The sequence below is a fragment of the Mirounga leonina genome, unplaced genomic scaffold (assembly GCF_011800145.1).
Source record: "Mirounga leonina isolate KUSES-001 unplaced genomic scaffold, KU_Mleo_1.0 Mir_152, whole genome shotgun sequence".
Classification (NCBI taxonomy): domain Eukaryota; kingdom Metazoa; phylum Chordata; class Mammalia; order Carnivora; family Phocidae; genus Mirounga; species Mirounga leonina.
In genome coordinates, this window is record NW_023270380.1 from 15,345,519 (window position 1) to 15,372,609 (window position 27,091).

General features: G+C 38.0%; 1 protein-coding gene across 8 annotated transcripts in view; it reads right to left on the bottom strand.

Moving 5' to 3' along the window:
• PCDH15 (protocadherin related 15) overlaps positions 1 to 27,091 on the bottom strand; it is a 789,625-nt gene that overhangs the window by 294,464 nt on the left and 468,070 nt on the right. For all 8 annotated transcript variants that reach the window (XM_035008612.1, XM_035008611.1, XM_035008610.1 and 5 more), the window contains one exon: positions 11,619 to 11,812. In XM_035008612.1, coding sequence (XP_034864503.1) covers positions 11,619 to 11,812 — 194 coding nt within the window. The remainder of the gene's footprint in view (positions 1 to 11,618; positions 11,813 to 27,091) is intronic.

Consider the following 27,091-nt stretch of genomic DNA (forward strand, 5'->3'; position numbering starts at 1 on the left):
GTATGCTTTAAACTTATTTTAACAAAATCACTTTTCACTAAAAACACATTTGTTGTCATTTCTATTTGGGGGCTAGAATTTTCTTAAAATAGCCCAAAGTTCTTTTGGGGCAACTGGGTGGCTCAGTCAATTAAGCATCCAACCTTTTTTTTTTTTAAGATTTTATTTATTTGACAGAGAGAGACACAGCGAGAGAGGGGACACAAGCAGGGGCAGAGGGAGAGGGAGAACCGGACTCCCCGCTGAGCAAGGAGTCTGAAGTGGGACTCGATCCCAGGACCCTGGGATCATGACCTGAGCCGAAGGCAGTCGCTTAACTGACTGAGCCACCCAGGCACCCTAAGCATCCAACTCTTGATTTCAATGCAGGTCATGATCTCAGGGTCATGAGATCAAGCCCTGTGTCAGGCTCCACGCTGAACGTGGACCCAGCTTAAGACTCCCTCTGCCCCTCCTCACCAGCTTACCCACTCACTGTTGCTCTCTCTCTCTAAAACCAAAGTTCTTTTTATTAATTGCTTCAATTAAAATACATGGTCACCAATAATGTTTTTCTGAGATTATTATGCTAAAAGAGCCTATGTTTTAAAAAGCTTTGCAGAGGGCGCCTGGGTGGCTCAGTCGTTAGGCATCTGCCTTCGGCTCAGGTCATGATCCCAGGGTCCTGGGATCAAGCCCGACATCGGGCTCCTTGCTCAGCGGGAAGCCTGCTTCTCCCTCTCCCACTCCCCCTGCTTATGTTCCCTCTTGTGCTGTGTCTCTCTCTGTCAAATAAATAAATAAAATTTTTAAAAAAACAAAAATAAAAATGAAAAGCTTTGCAGAGAAATACAGATCATAGGCACTGAAAATTTGTTTCAGGTTATCATCTTATGCCTAAGTCCAAACTGTTCCTGGACATACCCTCAATAGATGAGTACCTATAGAATATAAGCACTCTAAAAAGTTGCAGTGACTTAAAAAATTCACACTTGGGACACCTGGGTGGCTCAGTCGGTTAAGCGTCTGCCTTCAGCTCAGGTCATGATCCCAGGGTCCTGGGATCGAGTCCCACATCGGGCTCCCTGCTCCGCGGGGAGCCTGCTTCTCCCTCTGCCTCTGCCTCTCTCTCTCTCTCTCTATCTCTCATGAATAAATAAATAAAATCTTTAAAAAAAAAATCACACTTAACATTTATCACAGTATTGTTCCAAAATTATCTCATTTCAAATTAAAATCTTTTTTATAATCAGCTTTTATAATTTATAATAAAAGTATCTGTATTTATTCTGACCTCTGGATTTGTCACTTTATTGTTAAAATCTGTCAATAAAATGAATCAAATTCTAATTGTTCTTTTCAAAATATATATATATATTTATATATATATTTACAACTGAGAATTTAAGAGTAAGATTTTTTTAAAGATTTTATTTATTTATTTGTTAGAGAGAGATAAAGAGAGAGAGAGAGAGCACAAGCAGGGGGAGCAGCAGAGGGAGAAGCAGGCTCCCCGTTGAGCAAGGAGCCCCATGCGGGACTCGATCCCAGGACCCTGGGATCATGACCTGAGCTGAAGGCAGATGCTTAATAGCCTGAGCCACCCACGTGCCCCTAAGAGTAAGATGTTTACAGTAGGTTAAAATGGTTGATGAAATGTTACTTATAAACTTACAGGTATTAGTCTTAGGGCTAGATGCAAAGGAAAACATGGTGGGAAGGAAAATATCCACAAGTTACCAAATTTAATGTGCATTACAGAGACCCACTTCTCATTTTGAAGTAGACCTATTATCTTTCCAGGTGGTGACCTGGCTCCAGCAGCATCCCCAGGATGCATACTCTCCCTGTTACTACCCTCATGACCCTCGCTTCTTTGAGCATCTGTTATTCATCAAGTCATTTAAACATTTTATAAGTCTGTTCCTTTTTCCAGCCAGCACATTGTCTGTGGATAAGAAGTCCTATAATATCTGCCCTCCGCCATATTGGTAAGAACCCTGGCTGAGGGATGTTGTTGAGCACAGGATTTTTAACCACACATTCCTGAGTTAGAATTTGGATGTGTACCACATCCTGGGCAAATTATTTCAGTTTGACCACTGCCATCTAAAAAAATGAGAGTAATACTAACACCTCAGTTTAGCATAAGGGTTAAATAAGATTACATATGTGTGTGTGTGTGCACATGTATATATGTTGTATATACATATGTATATGTATGCACATATAAAAACATATGTATCCATTATTAATAATAATTGCTCAAAATTAGGAGTCTTATTCTATTCTATGGAATGGGGTAAATAGCTTGCATATACCTTATTAATTTCCCTTATAATATTTTAAACATTTTAATTGCATCCTTTCCCTTTTCTAGGCTAAATACTTAAGGGCATGATACCCTGGTTGCCTCCCCAAAGTGGGTTTGTGGTAGTGTCCACGTTGAGACATATTAGATCAGAATCTTCTGGTGTGGGACAGAAGACTCTACATTGTCTATGGATATACAATATCCTCACACACTTGATTTAGAAGACCACTGGCCCAGGAGCTCTTGGCAAAAAAAAAAAAACAAAAAAAAACATATAGGCTCACCTTCTTTTTAAATTAGTAGCCTGGGGGGCACCTGGGTGGCTCAGTTGGTTAAGCGACTGCCTTCGGCTCAGGTCATGATCCTGGAGTCCCAGGATCGAGTCCCGCATCCGGCTCTCTGCTCAGAGGGGAGTCTGCTTATCCCTCTGACCTTCCCCCGTCTCATGCTCTCTCTCTCTATCTCATTCTCTCTCTCAAATAAATAAATAAAATCTTTAAATAAATAAATAAATAAATAAATTAGTAGCCTGGGGCTTCCTCTATAAACTGACTTAACACTCACCTTGGTAACCCTGGAGGTAAGAGATTCTTTCACTGAATTCACATTTTTTTTTTTTTACCTAGAACACACTTGTACTCCAGATTCAAAGTTTTCTTTCAAAAAGTTAGGCCTTTCCTGCTTTTGGCACTTTCTACAGCTTCAGCTTACTGGTCTGGAATACTTGATGAAGTCTTTACCAGAATATGAGGCTCTTTCCACTCATGAGAATATGGTTTACACTGAACTGATTATGCTTTGTGTGTTTCCTTATTCTTTCCCCTAAGACTATTTTCCCACAAGGGAACTAAACTATTTACATCCACAATACTGCACAGAGGACCTCTACACCCAAAGATGCTGGTGTATCTGCTACAGAGAAGACAACTTTAAAATGCAACACAAAGAAGCCTAAGCCCCCAGGCAGAGGATAGACAGAACAGCTGTGGTCCAACACCAGCTTCTCCTTCATCCAACCTTATTCCTTCCCTTCCTCTGCTCCTTTCCACAATAATTCAAATGCTAAAATTGCTAATTACATATGTTTCTGCTCTCCCCCTCCCCACTTGGATCTTGGGGTTGTTTGAGAAAGATCAATTTCAAAGTCTAGCATTTTTCATCTTCAACTTCTTGGCTCTTCCTACAAGCATTTAAATAAGCACCAGTCTTTTAAAATGCTATCTCCTTTTTATCACTGATGTCAGCATGGTATCAGAGTTAGCTTTCCTGAAACTAAATACCAATAGTATTCACAATAAAATGATACCATTAATGTTGTAATAAATATGAGTAATTCAACAGCATCAGTTAAGCACATAATAAAACAGGACAGTCACTAGATAAATAATAACATTTTATGTGAACATTTTGTATTAACATTTTATAGCTAGTCTTAAATGCATAAAATCAAGCAATTATAAATACAAATTTTATTTTTGTAATATTGCCAGTATGATGTAGATAAATCTCTATTTCTAAAAAAAAAAAAAAAGAAAATCATAAAGCTTTCTCTTTCTCATTTGGTAATGAAGGTCAAAGTAGAACCCAAGTGCTGATGTATTTTCTCAGGTAATCTTAAGATTTTAAAAGACCCTAGAAACAATCTAATTTAACTCTCTCATTTTACAAAAGAGGATTAGAAAATCAGAAAGATTAAGTGACTGAATCAAGGTTAAAAAGTTAATTAGGAACCGCATGCCATGCACCAATCATTTTATCGTAATTATATTATATGATATTTGGGAACAGGACTGTCCTTCATTCTCTTTATGAATACCTAATAGTACTACTTTATTCATATAAAACTTAATATTAATTTAATTTAATTCAATTCAGTAAGTATAAGGAGACCTGCATAAACCAATAGACTAAATACTATCTCCAAATGAAGTTACTTTTTGTATCTTTTGGTTTTTATCTGTCCTCTTATACTTATGAGAGACTCAACACAACAGAACAAAGATTACAGACTATTACTCCTCTCTCTGAATTCTTCAGTAAGTTTACTTAATTAGAATAACAAATACATAAATAGATGATTCATATAGGCCTTTTTTGTTATTTAAATTTATGAATTAAGACTTCCAATCTGAAAAAAAGAAAAAAAATGGAAAATTGCCTTTTTTTTTTTTTTAAAGATTTTATTTATTTGAGAGAGAGAGAATGAGAAAGAGCACATGAGATGGGGGAGGGTCAGAGGGAGAAGCAGGCTCCCACCCGAGCAGGGAGCCCGATGCGGGACTCGATCCAGGGACTCCAGGATCATGACCTGAGCCGAAGGCAGTCGCTTAACCAACTGAGCCACCCAGGCGCCCCGCCTTTTTTTTTTTTTATGTTATGATTTAAGTAGGTTTACATAGCACTGTTGCCTGCTGGGTCAATTTGTAAAATATATCAAGGTCTGTACTTCCATGCTGATAATTTTCAAATAGCCTCTACTTTTCAAAGGAAATACTGAAAGCAAAACTTCACAACTCTTCGGTTCATTCATCCAGTCAATGTGAAGGCTTAATTTTCCTCCAGAAAATAGCAAATGCCATTATCCTACAGGGAACATGACATTATCCCAGCAGGGAAAAAGGATGTATCCAGATTTTATTCTCTGTAGGTCCCACTTGATATTTGATCAAACATTATAAGGTGATCTTTTAGTGTCCAAACCATTGTCTATGAGGAAAACAATGAGGCCAGGTCAACTAAATGCTTAGTGTCACTGAAAAGAGCTGTGTATTCAGATTCGGAAGATGTCATTCTATTTCCTGGAGTTGAATACGATTTTACTCCAGTGAAATCCTCTTATTGCACTGATTATTGTAGGCAGCAGCTTACTTAGACAAATCAGTGGTATGACTTGCAAATAGGAACTGAGTAAGAAGTGGATTATAAAATCTCACTCATTAAATTATAAAATAGTTAAAAAGTCATTGGTCATAATATACAAGTATATATAGATTTTACCAGATCTACATAGCATGGGACTATCCTCAATGAAAATAAAGTCATAAAATAAATTGATGACCATTAAGGAACTTTAATAAAAGCTTAAATGGTAAAAACAAAAGGTGCCTTAATTCTTAAAATTAGCATTATTAGCACTGATATTAAGCAACTGTAGTGTTTTGTTTTTTTTCTCCAGAATAATCGTGAGAAAAGGTCATGGCTATGGAAGAGAGTGGAAGATAAAGTCTAGAATCCAATAGTCCTAGTTCAGGTGAAGGTTCTACAACTCGTTTATGAGGTCGGGGGGAGTGTAGGCCAGGGGCCATTTAGCCAAGTCGGTTATCATCTTTCAGCCTCAGATTTCTGGTCTGCAAATTTAGAGTAATACAAGGTCACAGTGTTGTCATTCAGATTAGAAATTATGTATAGAGAGTAGCTTGTAAAATGTCTACTGCATGCTAATTAAATAGTATCAATCATGTTTAACTCCTCTTCAGAATAACCCAATATGAAAAAGGCTATTCTTTAAATTCATTCAAACTTTGACTACTTTAGGTCAATATATAATAGCATTCCTCATTTCTTCTCAAGGAACAGTCCTTAACCATTTTCTCATGTTCATATATATGCATCTATTTGCCTTTTGGGTATATGAACAATGGTCAAATCCAACTAAATTAGTCCAAAATTCAGCTCATCTCCTTCACCCAAACCATGCATGCCAACTTGACATCACCACCCTGTTACCTTAGACAAAAAGGTCTAGATTTTTTTTTTTTTTTTTTTTTTTTGATGATTCCATCTCTCTACCTTCCTAACAGGCCCCGTTCAAGTCATTAGTCCCTGGATTTTTCCAGTGGTGGAGTCCTATCTCATCTCCCTCCCTCTAGTGTTGTCCCCCTCAAATTCATCTCCCACAGAGACACCAGACAGATTTTCCAGAAACTAAACTCAGAAATTCTCACTCAACTTCTAATTTAAAGTCCTTCACGAACACTCTCCACAGACTGGATAATAAGTCCAACCTTCTTAAAAAAACAAATTCAATTTTCCATGAAATGACCCTTAACTCTCCTGTCCCTTCTTGAATTGGTTTATGCACTGGTTATACTGACTAGACTGGTAATTACCCATAATGACCAAGCTCTTTCAGACCCCTCAGGCTGCACAAATAATGTGACACCTGGTCAACCTTGACTCATTCTCCAAAACTCATCTGCTTGGGAGGCCTTCTAACTCCCTCATTGTAACAAGTGCCCTTCTTGATGCCCCCAGAGAGTGGAGAAATTGGCTGAATCACACACTTACCATGCTGAACTGAATTTAATTATTTATAGTCCTACTTTCCACTCTTTACTGTAATTTTTTTGGCACATGATGGCACTCTGTTTATCTTTGTATTTCCATGACACAGTAAGTGGTAGTTGTGTAGTAAATGGTTGATTGGATGGAATAGAAAATCTTACTATTACGGATACCCCCTTTTTTTTTTAACTTATTAGTGACAAAATTAGACAGAATTGGTGTATACTATGAAAGAAGGCAGAACAATTTCAAATCTGCCTTTTCGTTGTGGGAGCTCTTTAAAGTTATTTGAGTTTTGTATTACATTGCCTCACTTCCTAATTCATCTGTTTAAAAAACAGGAAAAAAAAAGATGTTTGTTAAGAACTTAGGAAAACAAGAAAAACAGATGACTTTTTAAGCACGTAGGGCATTCCACGAATTGTTTGGGAGACAACGGAACCACAGTGATTCTTGCCCTTGTGAACTAAAATTCCAGTGGGGAGGAGGCAGGGCAGACCATCAGCTTCATACCCTAACTGAAGGTACATCATAGGCTATCTCAGGGCGGTCAGTGCAGTGGATAAAAAGGGGCATAGAAGTAGGGAAAGGCTGTTGCAGCTCTAAATACTTTGTCTGGAAAGACTTTGCAAAGAAATTGAGATGGTTGGGTAGGGCCCAGAAGGACCGGAGTCCATGGACAAATGGAAAGACGAGCCATCCAGGCTGAAGGGAAGGTCAAGCTGAAGGCTGGAAGGTAGCTGCCGGCTCAGGGACAAAAGGAAGTGGCGTGAGGGCTGGAGTGGAGAAGCAGGGTGGAGCAGGAGATGATGTCTCACAGAGGAGGTGACACTAGGGAGCATCCTCTGGCTGGTGGCAGATGACAATGCGTGCTGGGCTCCCTGGTCTTTTTAACGATTTTGTCTTTTACTTTGGATCAGATGTAAGACCCCAAGGAGAGCTTGAGCAAAAAGAAAGTGTGTTTCCTGTGTTACTAGAATTTCCCAGGCCCTGGAACAGAGAAGGGATGGAAGGGGCACTGGCAGAAGCTTAAGGAGAAGATGTTTCAACAGCCGGGACCAGAGAGAAGTGTGGCACAGACCAGGATGTCAGTAACAAGAGCAGGGGATTGTCTGTTTCTGTGTGCTTTTCCGGAAGAGCTTAGAAGCATTGCTCAAGACCGCATTTGAGTTTGAAAGAAAGGAACACACTGAGCATGGTTCCAGGGGTGCTTGGCCAGAGCAGCTCCAAGATCAGCCATCAGATGCCAAGTGACACACGTGCTGTTAGAGGTATGTTGGATAGTTGGGAACCAGATCCCCCCAGAGGGACCTGCGGGTCTGGAAGTGACAGTGGGAGAGGAGGTTAGAGGTTAGATTAGAAGAGGAGATAATGGGGAAGGGGCTACCATCTCTAGATGGAGGAGAAGACAGGATGAGACTCCATAGGAGAACACGAGGGAGGAGGAGGAGGGACAGTCCACTGATATCTGTGAGGAGCAGAGAGTCCCCCTAGGACAGCCCCACCATCGAAGATAAGAGAGCTGTGGAGTGTGGTGTGGAGGTGTAGGGTGCGCTCTGGGGGATGGCTCAACGGGGAATGACCCCTCTCACTGTGTTACAGTCCTCCTGTCACATTGCCTGGCCCTTATGTAGTTTTGGGTAGTGGCTCTCTGAAAACTTTCTCTACTGCCTCCATAAGGTTGATGTCTTTAAAATTTCTTACCTTTTGGGATCAGTTTTGATAAACTGTATCTTCTGGAAAAATTATCCATTTCACTCATGTTTTCAAATTTTGCATATGTTAAAGTAAAGGTGTCTCTTATGATTCTTTTAATTTCCTCTGTTTCTGTAGTATTTCCTTCTTAGAATTTATTACTGAAATTTCTCCATTTTTTAAAAGCAGATTTATTTATTTATCTTAGAGAGAGACAGAGAGAGAGCATGGATGGGGAGGGGCAGAGGGAGAGAGAGAGGGAGAGGGAGAGAATCTCAAGCAGACTCCCCACTGAGCACAGAGCCCAACGTGGGGCTTGGTCTCATGACCCTGAGATCATGACCTGAGACAAAACCAAGAGTCAGACGCTTAACCGAATGCACCACCCAGGTGCCCCTCCCTTTTTTTGATTAAATGAGGTGGTGGTTTATCCATTTGATTATTTTTTATATTTTTTATCTCTTTTATTCAGAGAACAAAATTTGGATTTATTTACTGGTTTTAGAGATCTTTACCACTATTCACACTTGCTATTACAATTGTTAATTCTTTCTTGCATTTTTTGTGGTTTTTATTTCTTTCATGAGGTTACAGAACAGCTGTATGGAATCTTCATAAAAATTTCTTGAAAAGAGAAGAACAGACTAATTTCACTAAATAAAGTAACAAACATAATCTAGCATTTTAGTTCAAGAATAAAACATCACAGCCTTGTGGCATTCATAGTAAGAATGCAAAATAGATTTATTTAGGAACTATATCAAGATCAATCATATGATTAGCTCAAGAACAAAAGTCATTACTGTCTTCATAGACAATGGGTATATATTTTCTTATTTTAAAAAGCCAATAAAATGGGTTTATTTAACATAATTAAAATTTTTTTTATTTAAAAACCATAAACCAATATACTGAGGAAATCTGGTAGACATTCCTACTTGAGTTAAAAACAAGATGAGCAAGGATGCCTGGATGGCTTAGTCAGTTAAGAGGCTGATTTTTGGTTTTGGCTTAGGTTGTGATCTCAGGGTCATGGGATCAAGCCCCGTGTCAGGCTCCATGGTCAGCAGGGAATCTGCTTGAGATTCTCCTTCTCCTTCTATCCCTACCCCAAAGTGTGTTCTCTCTCTCTCAAATAAATAAATAAATAAAATCTTTAAAAAAAAAAACACAAGCATTTTTATTGAAACAATTAGCCAATGAAATTAAAGGAAAGAAAATGGAAGGAAGGACATCAAATTTTCACTATTTATAAATACATTCCTGGATAACACTGAAGAATTGATGAGAAAACTACAAAAATATAAAATAATTAAATAAGAAAGTGGGTTAAAATTAATAAAAAGATATTAATAGCTTTCACATATATAAATATCAACCAGATAGAAGAAGAAAGAGAAAAGAGTCTATGTATAATAATAGCAAAAGATAAGGAAACAGACCAACAAAGAAATGCATAGGACTCACATAAAGAAAATATTTAAAAAATAAAAACTCTTACAGGACACACAAGAAATTATGGGCAAATAGAAAGTTCTTGGATAGAAAGAGTTGACATCAAAAACATATAATTTAACCCTAAGTAATTTATGAATTTAATGTGTTCCTAGTAAAATATGGTTAAAAACTTAACTGAACTAGCTTATTTATAGTAAAAAAAAATTAATATAAAGAGCAACCAAGACACTTTTAGAGAAAAACAGCATTGAGGTAAGTTAGCACCACCATATTATGAAGCACAGTTTAAAACATTAACAATTAAAATTGTGACAATAGCTCATGAAAAGTTGGGTGAACTAATGGGATAGAAGAGAAAGTTTCAAATCAAACTCAAATAAATGAGAAAACGTATGATATAATTAATGTAACATCTCAAATCAGTGAGAAAAAGATGAACTATCTAGTATATTATATGGGAAAAATGGCAGAGTAGCCTAAAAAAAATATTGCTGATTGATACTTCCTCCTGTACCCTAGGATAAATCCCAAATGCAACAAAGGTTTAAACATACAGCATGAATCTATATAATCATTAATAGCAAATATAAAATAATTATAGCCTTGGCTTGAGATATCAATAGAAAGATGGGCAGAGACTATGAACACAGACTTTACAGGATAAGTAACAGAATTGACTCATAAGCATAGGAAACAAACTTACTCATAAGGAAATACAAATATATGTTATTTTTTACCTATTAGATGGCAAAAATCTACATGTTTGATATGACACACAGCTGGGGAGACTGTAGAATTACCTACTCTCAGACTTGAGAGCTGGTACTGTAAATTGTTATGAGCCCCACGGAATACAGTTTGGCCGTTATTGCTGAAACTTATAATTGCATGTGCCCTTTGGTAAATGAGGATTTACTATGCTGAGATATTTGCACATATATTCAAAATGACGCTTGTTTGGTATCATTTATTTCTTCATTGTCAGTAAAGGAGCGACTGGAATTTGAAAGTCCACTGACAGTGGGTTTCTTACACAGTATAACACATGTATGAAAGAATATTATGTAGCTGAGAAAAGAGTTTTGAAGAAATTATTCAGTATTCATATTGAAAGAACCTCAGGATATGTTGTAAGGGGACAGACCCACGAGATGCAGGAATGAATTACTATTCATTCATATTTTCTTTAAATGCATACTGAAAATTGGGGAGCAAGCAAGAAATTAATAAAAAAGATATCTCAGGTAGGGCACTAAATAAATGCAATTGTAATAGTGGGAAGTCTTTTGCTTTTTATTCTCTCACACCATCCATGTATCTATATATTTGAATATGTGTATATGGGTTGCATATATATTTTGTAGCTAAATGATCAATTCTATAATAAATTCTAGATAGAATATATAGTGCATATATTTGTATATATGTGTGTATGCATATATATTTTGTATATATAAAGAGAGGAGATATATATATATAGGAGATATATATATATATATATATATATATATAGACATTGAGAGGCGACTTCAAACCCAAGACATTTCATGTCGCTGCTATGTCTGTGACCTCTCACTGTTAGCAAACTTGCTTTTCAGCAATAAATTGCCTACCCGTTTCTGATATTTCCCAGTTCCCCCCTAGAATAGAGATCTGTATCCCTCACATCTGTGAAATCACAGTTACTTATTTTGTGGTTTAATCTTTATTGTCCTTTCCCTACAACTTAACCAAGTAAGAATGTGCAGTTCCTGAGAGTTTGGGCCCTCGAATTTTCTGGTCAAATTTAGATGTGTCAGAATAAAAGTACACTTGCTGTGCTTCCTCTGTGTCAGGGCACGGTTAACCGGGAGCGCAGAGAAGGCGCAGTGGCTGCGCTGTGCCTTACCTTCTCTCCGCGGAAGGCGCATTATCCGCGGCCTGGACCGTGAGCGCGTAGGTGCGCCCCACCGTCAGTGCCACCCCCGGGGCGATGGTGATGAGCCCCGTGGTGTGGTTGATGATGAAGTCGCCCTGAGCCCCCACCAGGATTTCGTACGTGATCTCCCCGTTGGACCCTTCGTCGGCGTCCACGGCTGTGAGCTGGAACAGAAAACCACATCGTCAGTCCTCCTGGGGCTCAGCTTTCCATCCCGTGTCCCTGTCCCCTAACAAAAAGAGCATGCTTTCAAAGACAAAGTATAGGTGAAGAAAGCTCTCTTGGCACATTCGCTCTTGTCTTGAAGGGTGGCAAGGGTGCACCGATTTGGAAGCAATCCCAGCAGGAAGGTTTTGTTTTTTTTTTTTTTTTCTTTTCTTTTCTTATGAAAGTGATAAAAGTTTTGGATCTTGAAGACTGTCTTTATTTTAATTTACTAAAGGAAAGAAGAGAAAGGGTCTAACAGCAAATCTAATGTCACTATGGGAAAGTTAATTTTTTCCTTCTAGGTTACCTCCTGTTCTGGACATAAAAACACAGATTACTGCCTACCGAGACTGGAGAAAACCTAGTGGGTGAAGTCTGTCTTTATTACTGTCATCCTTCCTTCTGCTTTTGCCTTTTACATCCATACTATTTTCCTTCCGTCTCTCAGAGAGTCTCCCGTCCTTGCATCCTTTTTATTTCTACTTTGCTTTAGGAAAGATCTTTATGATCTTGTTCACACTGACTTACAAAAGACGGAAAAGGCCTAGGGTATTGCCTTTCCAAAATCAAACAAATGCATCTCTGATTGTAGAATAGCTTACTAAAAAATTAGACTGTCAAGCACAAAAAGTTTTGTTGTTGTTGTTGTTGTTGTTTTTGAGAAAAGAGAATGAATTCAGAGGCCCTTGATATCACCACATGAGCATTCCTAAGGCTAATTTGTAGGTGTTTATAGTCATTATGAAGCAACTTGTATCCAAAAGTTAAAAGTATATTTGGGTCATTACATGTGAAAACAGAATGACCATTGTTAATTCAATAAAGCAAAATTAAGGTAAGAATGATTTAATGAGTTAAATAAGGCTCTTTGCTGATAAATATAAATTTACCCCCTGGGGGAAGTAGTAGTTCTAGTGGGAAATCTTATAATATGCATTTTACAGACATTCACAGAATTTTCTCTTTTTTTTAAATTAAATAAATAAATTTTATTTATTTATTTGCAAGAAATTGAGAGAGAGAGAGAGTAAGCACACAAGCAGGGGGAGGAGCAGAGGGAGAGGGACAAGCAGACTCTCCCCTGAGCAGGAAGCCAGATGCTGGGCTCGAACCCAGGACCCTGGGATCATGACCTGAACCGAAGGCAGACACTCAACCTATTGAGCCACCCAGGCACCCTCAGACGTTCACGGAATTTTCTGTTTTCCTCATTCCAAAAGTGATCGATGGGGATAAGAAAGGTGGCCTCATATAAGTTTACACATAGGGGAAAATAATTAAAAGTTTCCTCTTGAATAAGTAAAATATATGATTTTAATAAGTAAACCTACAGAAAAAAATTTTCTTATTTACTAACATTTTCATATGTATTTCTAACCCCTAATTTCCACTTCTATAAAATAATAGTTTTTTATTGTTCACAGATTCCTTTGGGTGACCCCTGGACCGTCTGGTGCACTTAGATCAAATGTAAATGTGCACATTTACCTTGAAACTTGAATTCAATTTCAAGAGTGCCATGTTAATTAATGGCCCATTCAGATGTTCATGCTCACCATCCTGAGAAAATGTAAACAAAGTGCCTTACCATCACCCTTAACGGGGTATACAGTGCATACTCTGTTTCTGTGCTTAGCATCCACTGCATTTAGAATGATAATGTGCATAGAAATAGTAGCTACAAAAATAATTGAGAGGGAAGAAGGAAATTTGAGAGATTGGCATTCAGTTAGCTGAGATTAGGTATTTGGGGGTGGACAGATGTGGTCACCAGAAGGAAATGCATTTCATAAAATGACTCTGGGACTTATAGGAGGATGATAGATATGGTCCTAAAGGCAAAGGAGAAGGAAACTATTTGCAGAAACAGAACAGATGAATGATGTATGTTTATGGAGAATGAGTCAAGCCAGACTGACTCAATTCTCTTTTGCATGTGGGTAAAATTAGAAAATTAAGAGTGGGGGTAGCAGAGGAGATATCAATTTTGATTATAGTAAACCACTTAACATAATGTCTCAGGAAATCTTAATTAAAATTTAGCTCAAATTGGATTCAATATTAACATTCTTCCTGGGACTTAAATTGGCTAAAGGAATCTAATGATAAATGGCAATGCATCAAGTTAAGAATGGTTGAGGAGCATGCTTTGGGGATGTGGGTATTATGGCTGGCCTTATTTAACATTTTCATGAATGATATTGGAAGGGAGGATAAGCTGGATAATAATTAAATTGAGGAAGGCACCCATCTGGGAGGTGCTATAAATACCAGAGAGTACTGCAAAGCAGAGGTGAGAAAAACAGCCCCCAGACTGCAGAGCGAGCCAACCACAGAAGACAGGCAACGCCACTAGATCCACAGAAACCAATGGCAGGAATAGAGTTCAACAAATAAACCAAAAATCAGTTCCATGTTTAGGTGATTTAAATAACTTTACATTATTTTTCAGTCTTTTAGTACTAAGTCAGAACACAGTGGGCTAAAAACCAATGTAACTGAGTCCCCACACGTGCAAACAAAACTATGGTGAAGCAATTATTTGGTCCAAGATTCGAAAAGGGAATGGAGACACTGGCTGAATATCCAGAAAGATGGCAATGTCCCTTGTGAGAGACCCGGCACCTAAAGTCTGATGGGGATTTCATTCAGTTATGACCCAATGACTGTGACCAGGGGTCTCCTGAGATGAAGTCATGTGAAAATGTTCCCAGAGCAGAGGGGGTGTCCGCCTCCTAAATCAAAGAGGATGGAGGAACAGTTGATGTTCATGGAGAAGCCAATGTGTTGCTTACAAGTTACCAGGCAGTAGAATAAAATCTATCATTTGTAATTGGTTTCCTGCAGTGTTATGATACATAAATGGTAAGACACTCTAAGTCATGCATCTGTATCTCTTTTTCTGCAGCGTACTACAGTCCTCTTCACGGAGTTGAATCTCACCCTCCCACCATTCCTTCCTTTGCCATCCCCATACCCACGCGTTCCAGACATCCTCAGCCACCCCTCTCTCCCACGATAAAAAAAAAATAAAAACGAGTAAATAAACATGACATGGCTAGATCTGACTGTGGTTTGTCTCCTCAATCTCTTTCCTGTGCCTGAGAAACTGAAAAATAATGGCTTTACGTAAAAGGACAAATGTAAAGAATGTTGGATCATAAACTGAAAAAACAACCTTAGATTGGAGTCTCACAAATGAAGCAAGGATTCAATAAAAGTCATAGTTCATACAGAAATCATCATACTTAAACTATAATCAACTGCATGTGGTATTTTTATATGAATGATGTCTAAGCTGACCGTGACTAAGCATGTTGACCCATTGGTATCCTGGGCTTTGCTTCTAGGAAGAGCCTCTCATTTTCCTCAGAGAGATGCTCATCCCCTTCACAGCCCATGGGTGGGTGGGGCTGGTTCTAGCTCCAGCAATGCGAATGAGGTTCAGGCCTGGGCTGTTTGGTTTAAGAACTGGCAAGTTATCCAAGTTGGTAGAGTCAGGGTAACTCCCAGAACCACGGGAAAGAGTGGCTCTTTTAATTTATTGATTGATTTATATCTGACGTTTGCTCATCTTTACACCTGCATTGGGTCTCTCCAGGACTGAGAAAACGACAATGCCAGGAAATGGGGAGAATATCATTGATGATACTGTTTGCACGTATGCCTGATCTTTACTGATAGATGAACGAAAAACGTACTGCTTTTTTTAAAAAAGAAAAAGCTAGTTTAATTTGAAATTATGTCTCTTCAACATTAGAATCCCAAATATTATAGGAAAAGAGTTACGATTAATGATTCTCCTTGGCTTGCTTCGTGACTATTTATTCTTCTAGGGGTCCTGTGCTTGGAGGTTTTGGTATGCGGTGCCAAGTGGTCCCTAAATACATGAAATCATCCTTGATTCAGTGTATGATTATTCATTACAATGGCCAAAGATCATGCTATGGAAGTGGTAGAGTTACCCCTGTTTAGAAATCATGATTAGCTCCTTAACAAGTAATAAAAAATATGTATACATAGATAAATAACACACACATATATATATTTCCCTGTAATAAAGCAGTTCTTTTTTAAACAAAGCAATTATCTAAATTAATAAATTAAGCAGTTTAAAAATATATATTTCTTAGAATGTCTTTCTCAATCTCTTTATTCTTCATATTAACTATTCAAACCAGGCAGACAAAAAAAAAAAAAATAGAGCCATATGTGTAAGTTTGGTGATATTTAGTACAAGGTAAGGTCATGAATACTCGTGTTTAGATCTCTTTAAAATGAAGTTCAATTTGCAAAGTGAACTCTGGATTGATGGCTTGTGAAAACATGTAAATCTGAGTTTAGAAAAGTCTGGAAAATTCTGTATCCTTTCCATAAGTGTTATAGAAGTGAGCCAACTGAGACTACTTGGTGATAATCATAAAAAAATAATTAATTCCCAAACTTGCTTTGGGGAAAATAATAATCTGGAGGAAAACATTCATTTCTAAATAATTAATGAGAGCCTATAATGGTGCCAGGGACAGTGTTAGATGCTGGGGGTAAAGTTGGTAATTAAAAGATGGGCTCCTCTTCTCCTCTCCTCCTCCTCCTCCTTCTTTTTGGAATGTACCATCAGAGAAGGAATATTATTAATAACAAGGAAATCTATACTGACCTGATGTGGCAGGCACTAGTGAAAATGAGCATAAGCAACCTCGAGTGAGCTACAGGGTACGCATGAAAGTCCTCTGGTCTGGGTCACATTCGAGCTGGGAGTGAGAGATGGATTACATGCAGTTAGTGGAAAAGGGAAGGGCATGTGCAGGGACCCTGAGGACAGGGAAATGGATAAGGCTCTCGGGGACGCCGAATGTGACAATCTGGAGAGAGTAGTGCAGGAAGCCGAGCGACAAGCAGAGACATCCTGAAGGGCTTCTGGGGATGTGACAACGCCTTTGAGACTCAGCGTGTGACAACTGAATGCTGGGTTTACCGGTATTCGGTATTTTATGGATAGTACTCTCTGCACTCCTTTTTTTCTCCTTTCATTTTTTGTTTTGAGAGCAGGAAATGCTGGAGAGAGTGCCATAATTTTAGGTAAGAAGGTTTCAGAAAATAGCAGTGAATTCATTTAGTGATTCTTATTTATAATAAAAATTACAAAAGAACTGTGCTTGTCTCCAAAAAATGGATTGAAACATTTCACCCCTGACTTAAATAGCAAAATACATTTGAAGAAGGGGAAGTTTGGTCCACAGGATAGACCCCAATTGAAAAATGAAGAATGAGCCTCACTGCTTCCCATGGTGTGTACAGTTGACCAGCTAGACCACAGCCTTCTGCTGCATCACGATACAAAGTGTTTTGTTCAGGAAACCTCATCATCTGAATATCTGATTCAATCCAGTGCTTTCTATTACAAAGGGAGATCATCTATTAACAGGGGTTTCTTTGTATTCTAAGTTCACCTAGAGAGTAGGAAGGGTGAGCGATGGTGCTGGGGTGAACTCCTCAGGAAGGATCGCTGAGAAGACACTCTGGCCTTTCCAGAACTTTTCCAGGAGAGTGTCTGAGACTTGCTTATTTTGATTTTTAGCTAAGGCAGAAAAGACTGCACTGTGTTTCCAGACATTCACTTCTATCTCCTAGTACATCATGCCGATCCTTTCATTTTGTATTTTGCATTTCATGTAGATTTTTTTTTTCTGTTTCTTTCTCGGTCTATTTGTGAAAATAGCAGAAGCACAGTTCTTGAAGGTCTATTTGTGAAAATAGCAGAAGCACAGTTCTTGAAGGACTTCTCTTGAAGTCCTTCAATAAGTTGCAGGATTACTTTTTTGCTAAATGATTTTGCAATTCTCTTCAGACTGTACTTCCTTTGATTATTTTAATTCAACAGAACAAAGATTCAGTGCCCCAACACACCTGTTGCCCTATAATTTTTATTAGACAAAGAGAGGATGCCTAATATGAAATTTAGGGTCTTATAAAATGAATACATTTGCACAGTAGTGATATAAAGCCATATGGAATTTTCCTTTGATAAAAATAAAGTATAATCCATGACTTATATTTGATTCATGAAAATATTCACTTAAATTATTTCAGTAAAAAGAAAAAAAAGAATATTTTCTTCCTGTTAATACAGTGCCTTTATTTTATTTAATTCATCGGTTTCCTTTCAATTCATCATAGGAATCCCTATTTTCAACACTCTGTCCCTTACTTTATATTATACATGTGGTCTCATCTCTACTCCTGACTGAAACTGTTCTTTGAAAGTGGCAAAGAGGGGCATTGAGAAGGTAGGACTTCTGGTTCTGGTGGTGTGAGAAGGCTGGAAAATTCTTTTCTGAAAAAGCAAAAATCTAAGCAAAATGTGGGGTGCCTGGATGGCTCAGTCAGTTGAGCATTGGACTCTTGATTTCAGCTCAGGTTGTGATATTGGGGTCCTGAAATCCAGCCCCATGTTGTAGGCTCTGCGTTCAGCATGGGGTCAGCTTGAGATTCTCTCTCTCCCTCTGCCCCTCTTCTGCTCATGTTTGCTCACTCTCTCTCTCTCAAATAAATATTTAAAAAAAATTCTAAGTAAAATGATCAAAAACACCATTTGGGGCTCTAAGACTCCACCAAAGTGGACAAATTGAGACATTACTCACAAAAAACAGTTGCAACATTAGGTAAGAAAAGCAGGAGTCAGTGGCCTTGTTTGGACATCACTGGATACCCCTGACACTCCAAGTACACTTGACACACGTTGTAAAAGTAGGGCTGGTCATGAAAAGCAGCAGGCTTGCTTTAAGAGAGGGCAGAGCGAGTTTGGTGTGGAGTTAGTAAAGAAGCACAGTGGGGACTGAATGTGGAACATTCAATACAAGTTGTAGAGCTGCTGTCTCAGCTGTTGTAAGCAAACAAGTCAGAAATTCAGCAGAAAAAGAGAGAAAATGAGAGCCCAGTAGAAGGGCTGGATAGGCTCTCCGCACGTCTCTGAAGCTACTCCCACACATGGAGGAGCCCTGGGGAATGTCTATGCCAAGAGGAAGTCTTGGGCCTTGCCTGAGCTTTCTGTGCTCACCCCAACCCATGTTCAGGTCAACAGGCAGAGGGTGCAAGAAGCCTTATGGGCTTAGGTGTTTGTGCAAATCACTGGCTGACATGAAGCCACACAGAAATGAAGAATCAAAGCAAAAATCATGCAGAGACATTAGGAACCACACACTTAAGAGAAATATGTTCAGGGGATGAAGTCCAGATATGTTATTAAAAAAAAGTCCTCAGAGTCAATATCAAAATCCAGAGGTACTATAGTGTTTAAACAAACTGAGTAATTAAAAAATAAATCTAGAGATTGTTAAAGAAAAGATTTTTCTGACACTTGCTAAAATGGTAAGGAAGGTACAGTTCAGGACCTTTGTGGTAGGTGTCAGGACTATCACAATAGGTGGGAGAGAGGGGGGCTCAACTGAGCTCCAAAGTGCTGAGGATTTACAGCCAACGAGCAGAGTGGATGGAAAATTATTAGGAGAAGACATCAAGCGTAGGGGGCTTGTTAAACCAACTTAACAGAATTTTCGCAGAAGGCAGGCCAGGGTACTCAGATATCAGGGTAGGTGATGAGCAATTTTCAGCCAAATTGCCAAAAGACGAAGAAGATGTTAAGAGCAGCAAAAATACTCATTTCATAAAAGGACACAATGTATCATTTGTGGCTGACTTCTTATTACAAACAATAGAGGCTGGTAGACAGAGGAATGACATATTCCAAAGTACTGGGATGAAAAACAACCAACTATTGACCAAGGATAATATATCTGGTGAAACAATCCTTCAAACTAAAGGTAAAATAAAGACATTCAATCACTTTACATAATACATCATATTAATACAACAAAGGACAGAACCACATGATAATCTCAATAAATACAGAAAAAGCAGTTGATAAAACTGAATGTCTATTTATGGAAAACGAAGATTCAGCAAACTAGAAATAGGGGGAAATGTCTTCAACCTGAAAAAACCATCTATAGAACAACCAACAACTTGCGTTATACTTAACAACGAGGGCTGAGTGCCTTTCCATCAGATCAGGAACAGGAAAAAGATGCTCTCAGCATTTTACTCCACTTTGTACTGGATTTTCAAGACAGTGCAACAAAATACATAAAAGAACAACAACAACAAAAGGCATCGGGTTGGTAACATGAAGTAAAACTATACTTATTTGAAGAAGATATGATTTTCGGGCGCCTGGGTGGCTCAGTTGGTTAAGCGACTGCCTTCGGCTCAGGTCATGATCCTGGAGTCCTGGGATCGAGTCCCACATCAGGCTCCCTGCTCGGCAGGGAGTCTGCTTCTCCCTCTGACCTTCCCCCCTCTCATGTGCTCTCTCTCTCTCACTCTCTCAAATAAATGAATAAATAAAATCTTTAAAAAAAAAAAGAAGATATGATTTTCTATGTAAAAATGCTAAGTAATCCACAAGAAACTATAAGAACTAGCCAATGATTGCCAAGGTTAAACAAAATCTGTTGTATTTTACTATATTAGCGGTGAACAATCCAAAAATAAAAATATTCCCATCCACAGTAGCTTAAAAAATGACAAAATAACTAGGAATAAATTTAGCAAAATAGGTGCAAAATGTACATACCAAAATCCACAACATTGCTGAGATAAATTTAAAAGCATGTTGGGAAGACAGTCCATGTTCATGGATTGAAAGATGCAGTACTGTTAAGATGGAAATTCTCCACAATATATTTGATTTGTAAATTCAATAGCGCCTCTACCAAGATCCTTATCGAGCCTTTTTAGTAGAATTTGTCAAGTTAATCCTAAAATTTATATGGAAAAAGAAAGGACCTAGAATAGCCACAGCAATTTTAGAAGAGAAAAATAATTTTAAAAAAAGACACTATCTGATTTTGAAACATACTATCATTCTACAGTAATCAAGAAAATGTGATTTTGGCATAAACTATACACAAAAGGAACAGAAGTCCAGAAATAACCTCTTCTGTTTACAGCTAACTGATTTTCAACAAAGATACCAAGGTAATTCAACAGGGAAAAGATCATTTCTACAGTAAAAACTGCTGAGACAATTAGACATTTCTGTGCAAAAGGTAAAAAATAAAAATAAAAATGAACTGAGACTTTTATTTCATAGCATTCAAAGTGGATCCCCCCGTACAATGTAAAAGCTAAAACTATGAATCTCGCAGAAGATAAAACAAGAGAAAATCTTCATGAACTTAGGTTGGTAAACATTTCTTAAATATGACATCAAAGCATGATACACAAAAAGAAAAAAATGATAAACTGAACTTTCTCAAAATTAAAAGCTTTAGCTCTTCCAAAACCACTACTAAGAATATGAGAGACAAAACATAGATTGTAAGAAAATATTTGCTAATCATATATCTGATAATGGACTTGCATTTGCAATTTACAAAGAAGAATTACAAGTCAGTACTAAGAATACAAACATTACAAATTTAAAAAAAATGGGCAGAAGATTTGAACAGACATTTTATCAAAGATGGAAAAATTGCTAATGAGCACATGAAAAGATTTCAAAATCACTAGTCTTTGGGGAAATGCCAATTAAAATCACAATGAAATATGGCAAGGTACCTGCTATAATGGGCTTGATAAAGAAACTGACAATAGCAAGTGTCAGTAATGACGTGGACATGTAAAGGGTACAGGCATTTTGGAAAGGAGTTTGGCAGTTTCTTGAAAAGGTAAGTATATTCCTCTCATACGACTCAGCAGTTCTACTCCTAGGTGTCTCCAGATACACCCAATGGAAATAAAAAATATGTGTGCATAGAAAGGCATACAGAACATTCCTAGCTACATTATTCATATTCTCCAAAACTGGAAATAGTACAAATGTCTATCAGTTAGGTAACAGATAAAATGTGCTGTTTTTATGCAATGAATACTATTGAGTAATTCAAAGAAACATATATAGGACTGAGTCTTTCTACTGCATAGATGGCTAAACATAGTCATACTGTTTCTGGTGCTAAATACAGTAGTACTGAGTCACACTAAGTGAAAGAAGCCAGGCCAAAAGAAAAATAAAAGGCTACATGTTGTATATTACCAAATTTTTGCAATTTTTATGGACAAAAAGCAGAACTGGTTTCCTAGAGGAAAGGTTCCTATTTCCACAGAGAACCATTCTGGGTGATGATGAGGTTTGGACTTGGATTGTGGTAATTGTTACACAGCTGTTACTAAAAGAATCACCGAAATGTACACTGATGATAAATGTGTATTAGGACATGTAAATTGTGCTCAGCAATGCTGTTAAAAATTACAAAGAAAATTCAATCCACATATAGGATCTTTATCCATTTTGCCTTTCTACGCATTGACGGGATACCATTCAGGCCGGCCAGAACCGCTGTAATTGTTCATTCGTTGTTTTTGTGACTTGGTCCATTTTTCTCTCTCCTTTCTCCCTTCCAACACACGTTCCAAAGTTTAGGTCTTGGTTGTATTTATAAACAAGTTTTCCGTCTTTCTCTTTTAAACCTCTGTGTCCTGCTCTTCTCTCAGGTAGTTGACTATTTGCTTCATGTTACTCCACGACATCTTTTTAAACCTACTCCTTCTCCCTGGGAATGGAACAGAAGGGAAATTTCTGGAAAGCAAGGAAGCACATCAGCCTTATGGAAGAAAAATGGAGTATAATCAGCAAATCCCACTTTGGAAGGATGGGTCTGTGTTAAGAAAAGTCATAAAAGGGAAAAAGGTGAAAATGTGGAATATGGAATGGGAATACACAAAGATTGCAAGGGAGGATGTCTTCTGTGAGAACATCATCATAGAGAACATTTCAGAGAACCTTTCTGATGTGATACTGAGTCATGGCTAATGCAAGAGGAGGCCACAGCCTTTGGCTTTTGTGTGAAGCCAAGGTATAAGGCCTACCTGGGATCACTTGGAAATGTAATTTTCCATGATACCATTGGTGAGGTTTGGACATATTAGGGGTCAACACTGTTGCCTCATGAGAGACAAATGCCTATTGCATTAAAATGATGCCCAGAAGCTCATGCCAGTGAAAATGTATACCTAGGGGATGGCGTATGGTTAGGACACTAAAGCAGATGAAACCCAGAGTTGACTGAGAGATAGTCTCTAATGCCTACCCCGGTAATGGAAAATGTATGATACGTGAGAACAACTGGTTTTGTTGGGAAAGCTGATATAATAACATGGCATTATTAATTGTGCTGTGTTAAACATTCAATCTCTTGGCCTCAGGTGTATGATGCAATAAAGGATTTCTTGTTCATTTATGCAGTTGACAAAAATGAAGCCTGAGTGGATATTGATCTCTTGGATAGAAAGATTATTTGGGAAGGCAACCTAGAACTCACCGGCTAGGTAATAACCATGGGGACAGATTTGTTGGAGGAAGAATTTAATTTACGTTGGAAAAACTTACATACACAGTTCAATATCTCCATCAGCACTAATAAAAAGGTGTAAGTAATAGAAGATGAAGGAAAGAAATAATCTTTAAAATGTTAAAGAAATATCAGACAACTTACTTAGGAAAAGGTATGGTTGGAAATGTATTTCGCAGAGGAAATTCCAATTCCTTACTGGATAAAAGATATTCAGATGTTTACCAATGTTTTGGTAAGTCTGCTTTTATGCACTATGTATTATAGAAGTTGCTGTAACAAAACTTTCAGGAAGATGCCTTCCCTGTATGTATCAAGGGGATAATATATCCCGAGTGCAGATGATTTAGAAGAAATTAGAAGTTGTATTTAGAGGTCATAAGACTTCCACTATGTTCTTGCCATAAAAGTTATGTTGTTGCCTACCCTGTATCCTCACTTGAAGCTAAATAAACTTGGTGCTACAGAGGCCTATTGGTTCTCAGTCTGAACCTAAGACCACTCCTGCTGATCAAGCAAACTGGGCAATGCATAAATTACTTATGTCCAGATTATACTCTCTGCAGCCTTAATGTGAGCTGGCGATGCTTTGGAAAAAAAAGCTTACAGGGCTACTCGTCACCCCTCTTCTGTTCAGCATGTCCTAGACTAATCCAAGATGGCAGCCCCCTCAGCAGAGCAGGTGTTTAGCAAAGGGATCTTCCAGATGTATGATTCATTAATGATACCATAATCATTAATTTTTTATGGACCATTCAAAGTATTGTTACTGGAGATGGGGCTCTCATTTAGGCATCCCTCTGCCTGATAAAAAGCTCAAGAATAAAGCAGCAACAAGGTGACCGTTGAAAGTGTTTCTTTATATTGCTTGAGAATTTGGAGAGTTAGCTCCTTTTCTGTGGCAACTTCATAATCCTCTTGTAGGGTTTCACTGAGTCTCATTACTCAGACTCAGAGACTGTAAACCGGAACCTTAAATGCTTTCAAGCAGCTATGCTCTCTCACGCTTGGCTTCTACCCTCATTACCTCCGAGAAAGTTCCTCAAAGTCGGCTTCGAAGAAATGCCATTGCCCAGGACTTAACTTATCAATTTAAAGACCTCGTCTTAAATACTTCTTCAAGAAACCTTACATTGTCTACAATGCCCAATCTGAATTACTCTGCTGTGCAGGATATGCCTTTAATTGAGAGGTAAACTGATACATTTATTCAGACCTTAATTTGTGCCAGATGCCGCGTTCTAACGCGTAGAAGATACTGACAGAATACTTTCTGCCAGCTTGTGGTCTAGAAGAGGAGACAGGAAAGAAAATATCTTTAATAGATGTGCTAGTAGAGAAGGATAAGAAGACTACAAAGTCCAGAAATGCCTGTAATGCCTTCATTTTTATCAACTTTATCTTCTTCTCTTGGAAGGAGAAACCAAGGCATTCTTGACTTAGTAAAAGAAAGGCAAATCTCTCATCATTTGGTTCCTCCCCTGTCCAACAGCATTCAGAGTGGTATCTTTAATGCCCCATGAAATACCATGCCTTTGGCTGTACCCGTCCACCTCCAATAACCTTGCCTGTCTGAGCACTTATTATCCTGATAGGTTCATGGAGTTCTCATCAGCAATGAAGCCTTCCCGGCTATTCAAGCCCTACCGAATCATCCTCCCCACTCATGTTCAATGAACTCTCATCGTATTCTTAGTCTGTTCCATGTAATTAAAAAAAATAATAAATCAATAATGGTTTGTGATATTTTCTGATTATTTCACTGTGAATAAGGATCATCTCTTACAATATATATGAAGCTTCTCAAGGGTTAGCACTGCATCTTTTTCATCCTATTTTTCAGAGCCTCTAGTTTAGCATCACATACATAAAAATGTATACACATTAAGTTGTAATTTGTCTAAGAATATACATATATGGCATATGTTTGTAATATGCATGTATGTTCAGGCTTTCTCAGTGGTGTTTTGCTTGTTTTATTGGCCAAATTGAATGAGCAAGTTTACTAGGCTTCCAAGAAATTCCTAATTCTCTATTTGGCATATTGGCTTTTTTTCTAAGATTCTCTGTCTTTGAAACATCTCAATATGGAAGCATTTTTCTTTTACGCAAATGACTATGCTTTGACATTTTAACATAATTTACTGCAAGAGGGAGTTGAGAGGGAAACAGATTTTTTTTTTTTCTGAAAAGCAAACAAACTTTGGTGATATACAGAAAAGGAAAAAATGTATAAAATGTATTACATCAGGAAAGGGGAATGGCGATTGAAAAATAATATAAAAGCCAAATGCGAGAATTATTTTTTACCTATACAAGTTTAAAATGCAGATGTTTGTGATCACTGTATTGATATCATTAATATTTTCCCCAAGTTTATCAAATGGGAAAGCTTAATCTACACAACACAACTCTTAAGGTCTTAAGAGCAATTTAGATGTTAAAAAATTTTATAGTGTTTAATTGGATGATATGAGCCATAGTTATCATCATCAAAAAATAAAACCATTATATGCCTTTCTGCCCTACTACCCTAGTAATTACTGAAGGTCAGAAATTAAATGTTAGTCGTTTCTTTATTCCTTATGATTTGCACAGCGCTAAACACTTCACTCAGCACAGTGAATGGTTTTCAAATAAGTGTTATTCACTTTTACTTCTCCAAAAACGTGTGAATGCTTTCTCATTACATTTTTTTCAGTCAGATTGTTCAGCCTCTCAAGAGCCTTCACTGGAGAGATTCTTCTGGATAATCAAGCTAGGAAGTATGATGTCCTAGGGATACGAATGCACCCACAGTTTAGCTGAGTAATTTCTAAATCACTTTAACCTGAAACATGGGTAATTTCCCAACACTCATACATAAATTAAAGAACACTTCTTTCACCTGTACCCATTAGTTCCTTTATCTATTTGTTCATTAAACAAAAATTTATAAAAGGTTTACTATGGACCAGGTGCTCTGCCTAATGTTGTATACAGACAGCAGTAAAACAAGAGAGAAAATGGAGAAACCGACAGAGTCTACACATCATTTGAGCTTACTTGAGCTTATTAACTAATAGGAGAAACAGATCATTAAAATTATAATAAATTTGGAAATATGCCATGAAGGAAGAATCAGCCTGCCCTGGGATAATAGAGGGAGGATAATTTGGGAAAGGAGTCCCGGAAGGCTTCCTTGAAGAAGTGACATGTAAATTGAGATCTTAACGATGAAAAGCATGTGAATAAAAGTTGACGCATTAAAAGAGCAAGAGAAAGGTAGTTGGCGAGTAGGAAATTGGAGAGACATCAGCAGACAGGTCATGCAGGATAGTGACTGGGCTTTATTCTGATAGCTGCGGAAAATCACTGAAGGCATCAGCAGGACAATTACTGCTTTGCTCTCAAATTTACAAGAGTCCAGTGGGTGCTGCATCAACATGATGGGGAGAGGGGATACACCCAGAGCCCAGAGGAGAGCACTGTTGGGTCCCAGGAAGAGTTGATGGCAGCTTGCAGAAGATGATGGCAGTGGAAAGAGACTGGAGTAGATGCATTTGGTTGGTGCGTAAGGAGAAATCAGTAGGACTTGGTAATTGATTGAGAGGAGGGAGTGAGACTGTGTCAGGAATAACTCTGGTTTCCCAACCTGAGCGACAACATGGAAAGTGGTGCTTTCTCACAAGCAGGGAGTGTCTTCCACATGTACAAAATGCAGACGGTGTAACAGAGTCTCAGATTCAACGCAACTGAGTAACCCATAGGATTTGAGGTATTTGTTTTCATTCTAATGCAAGTAGGTTTGGGTAAGAAATTTTATGGTCTTTGGTAAAATTAAAT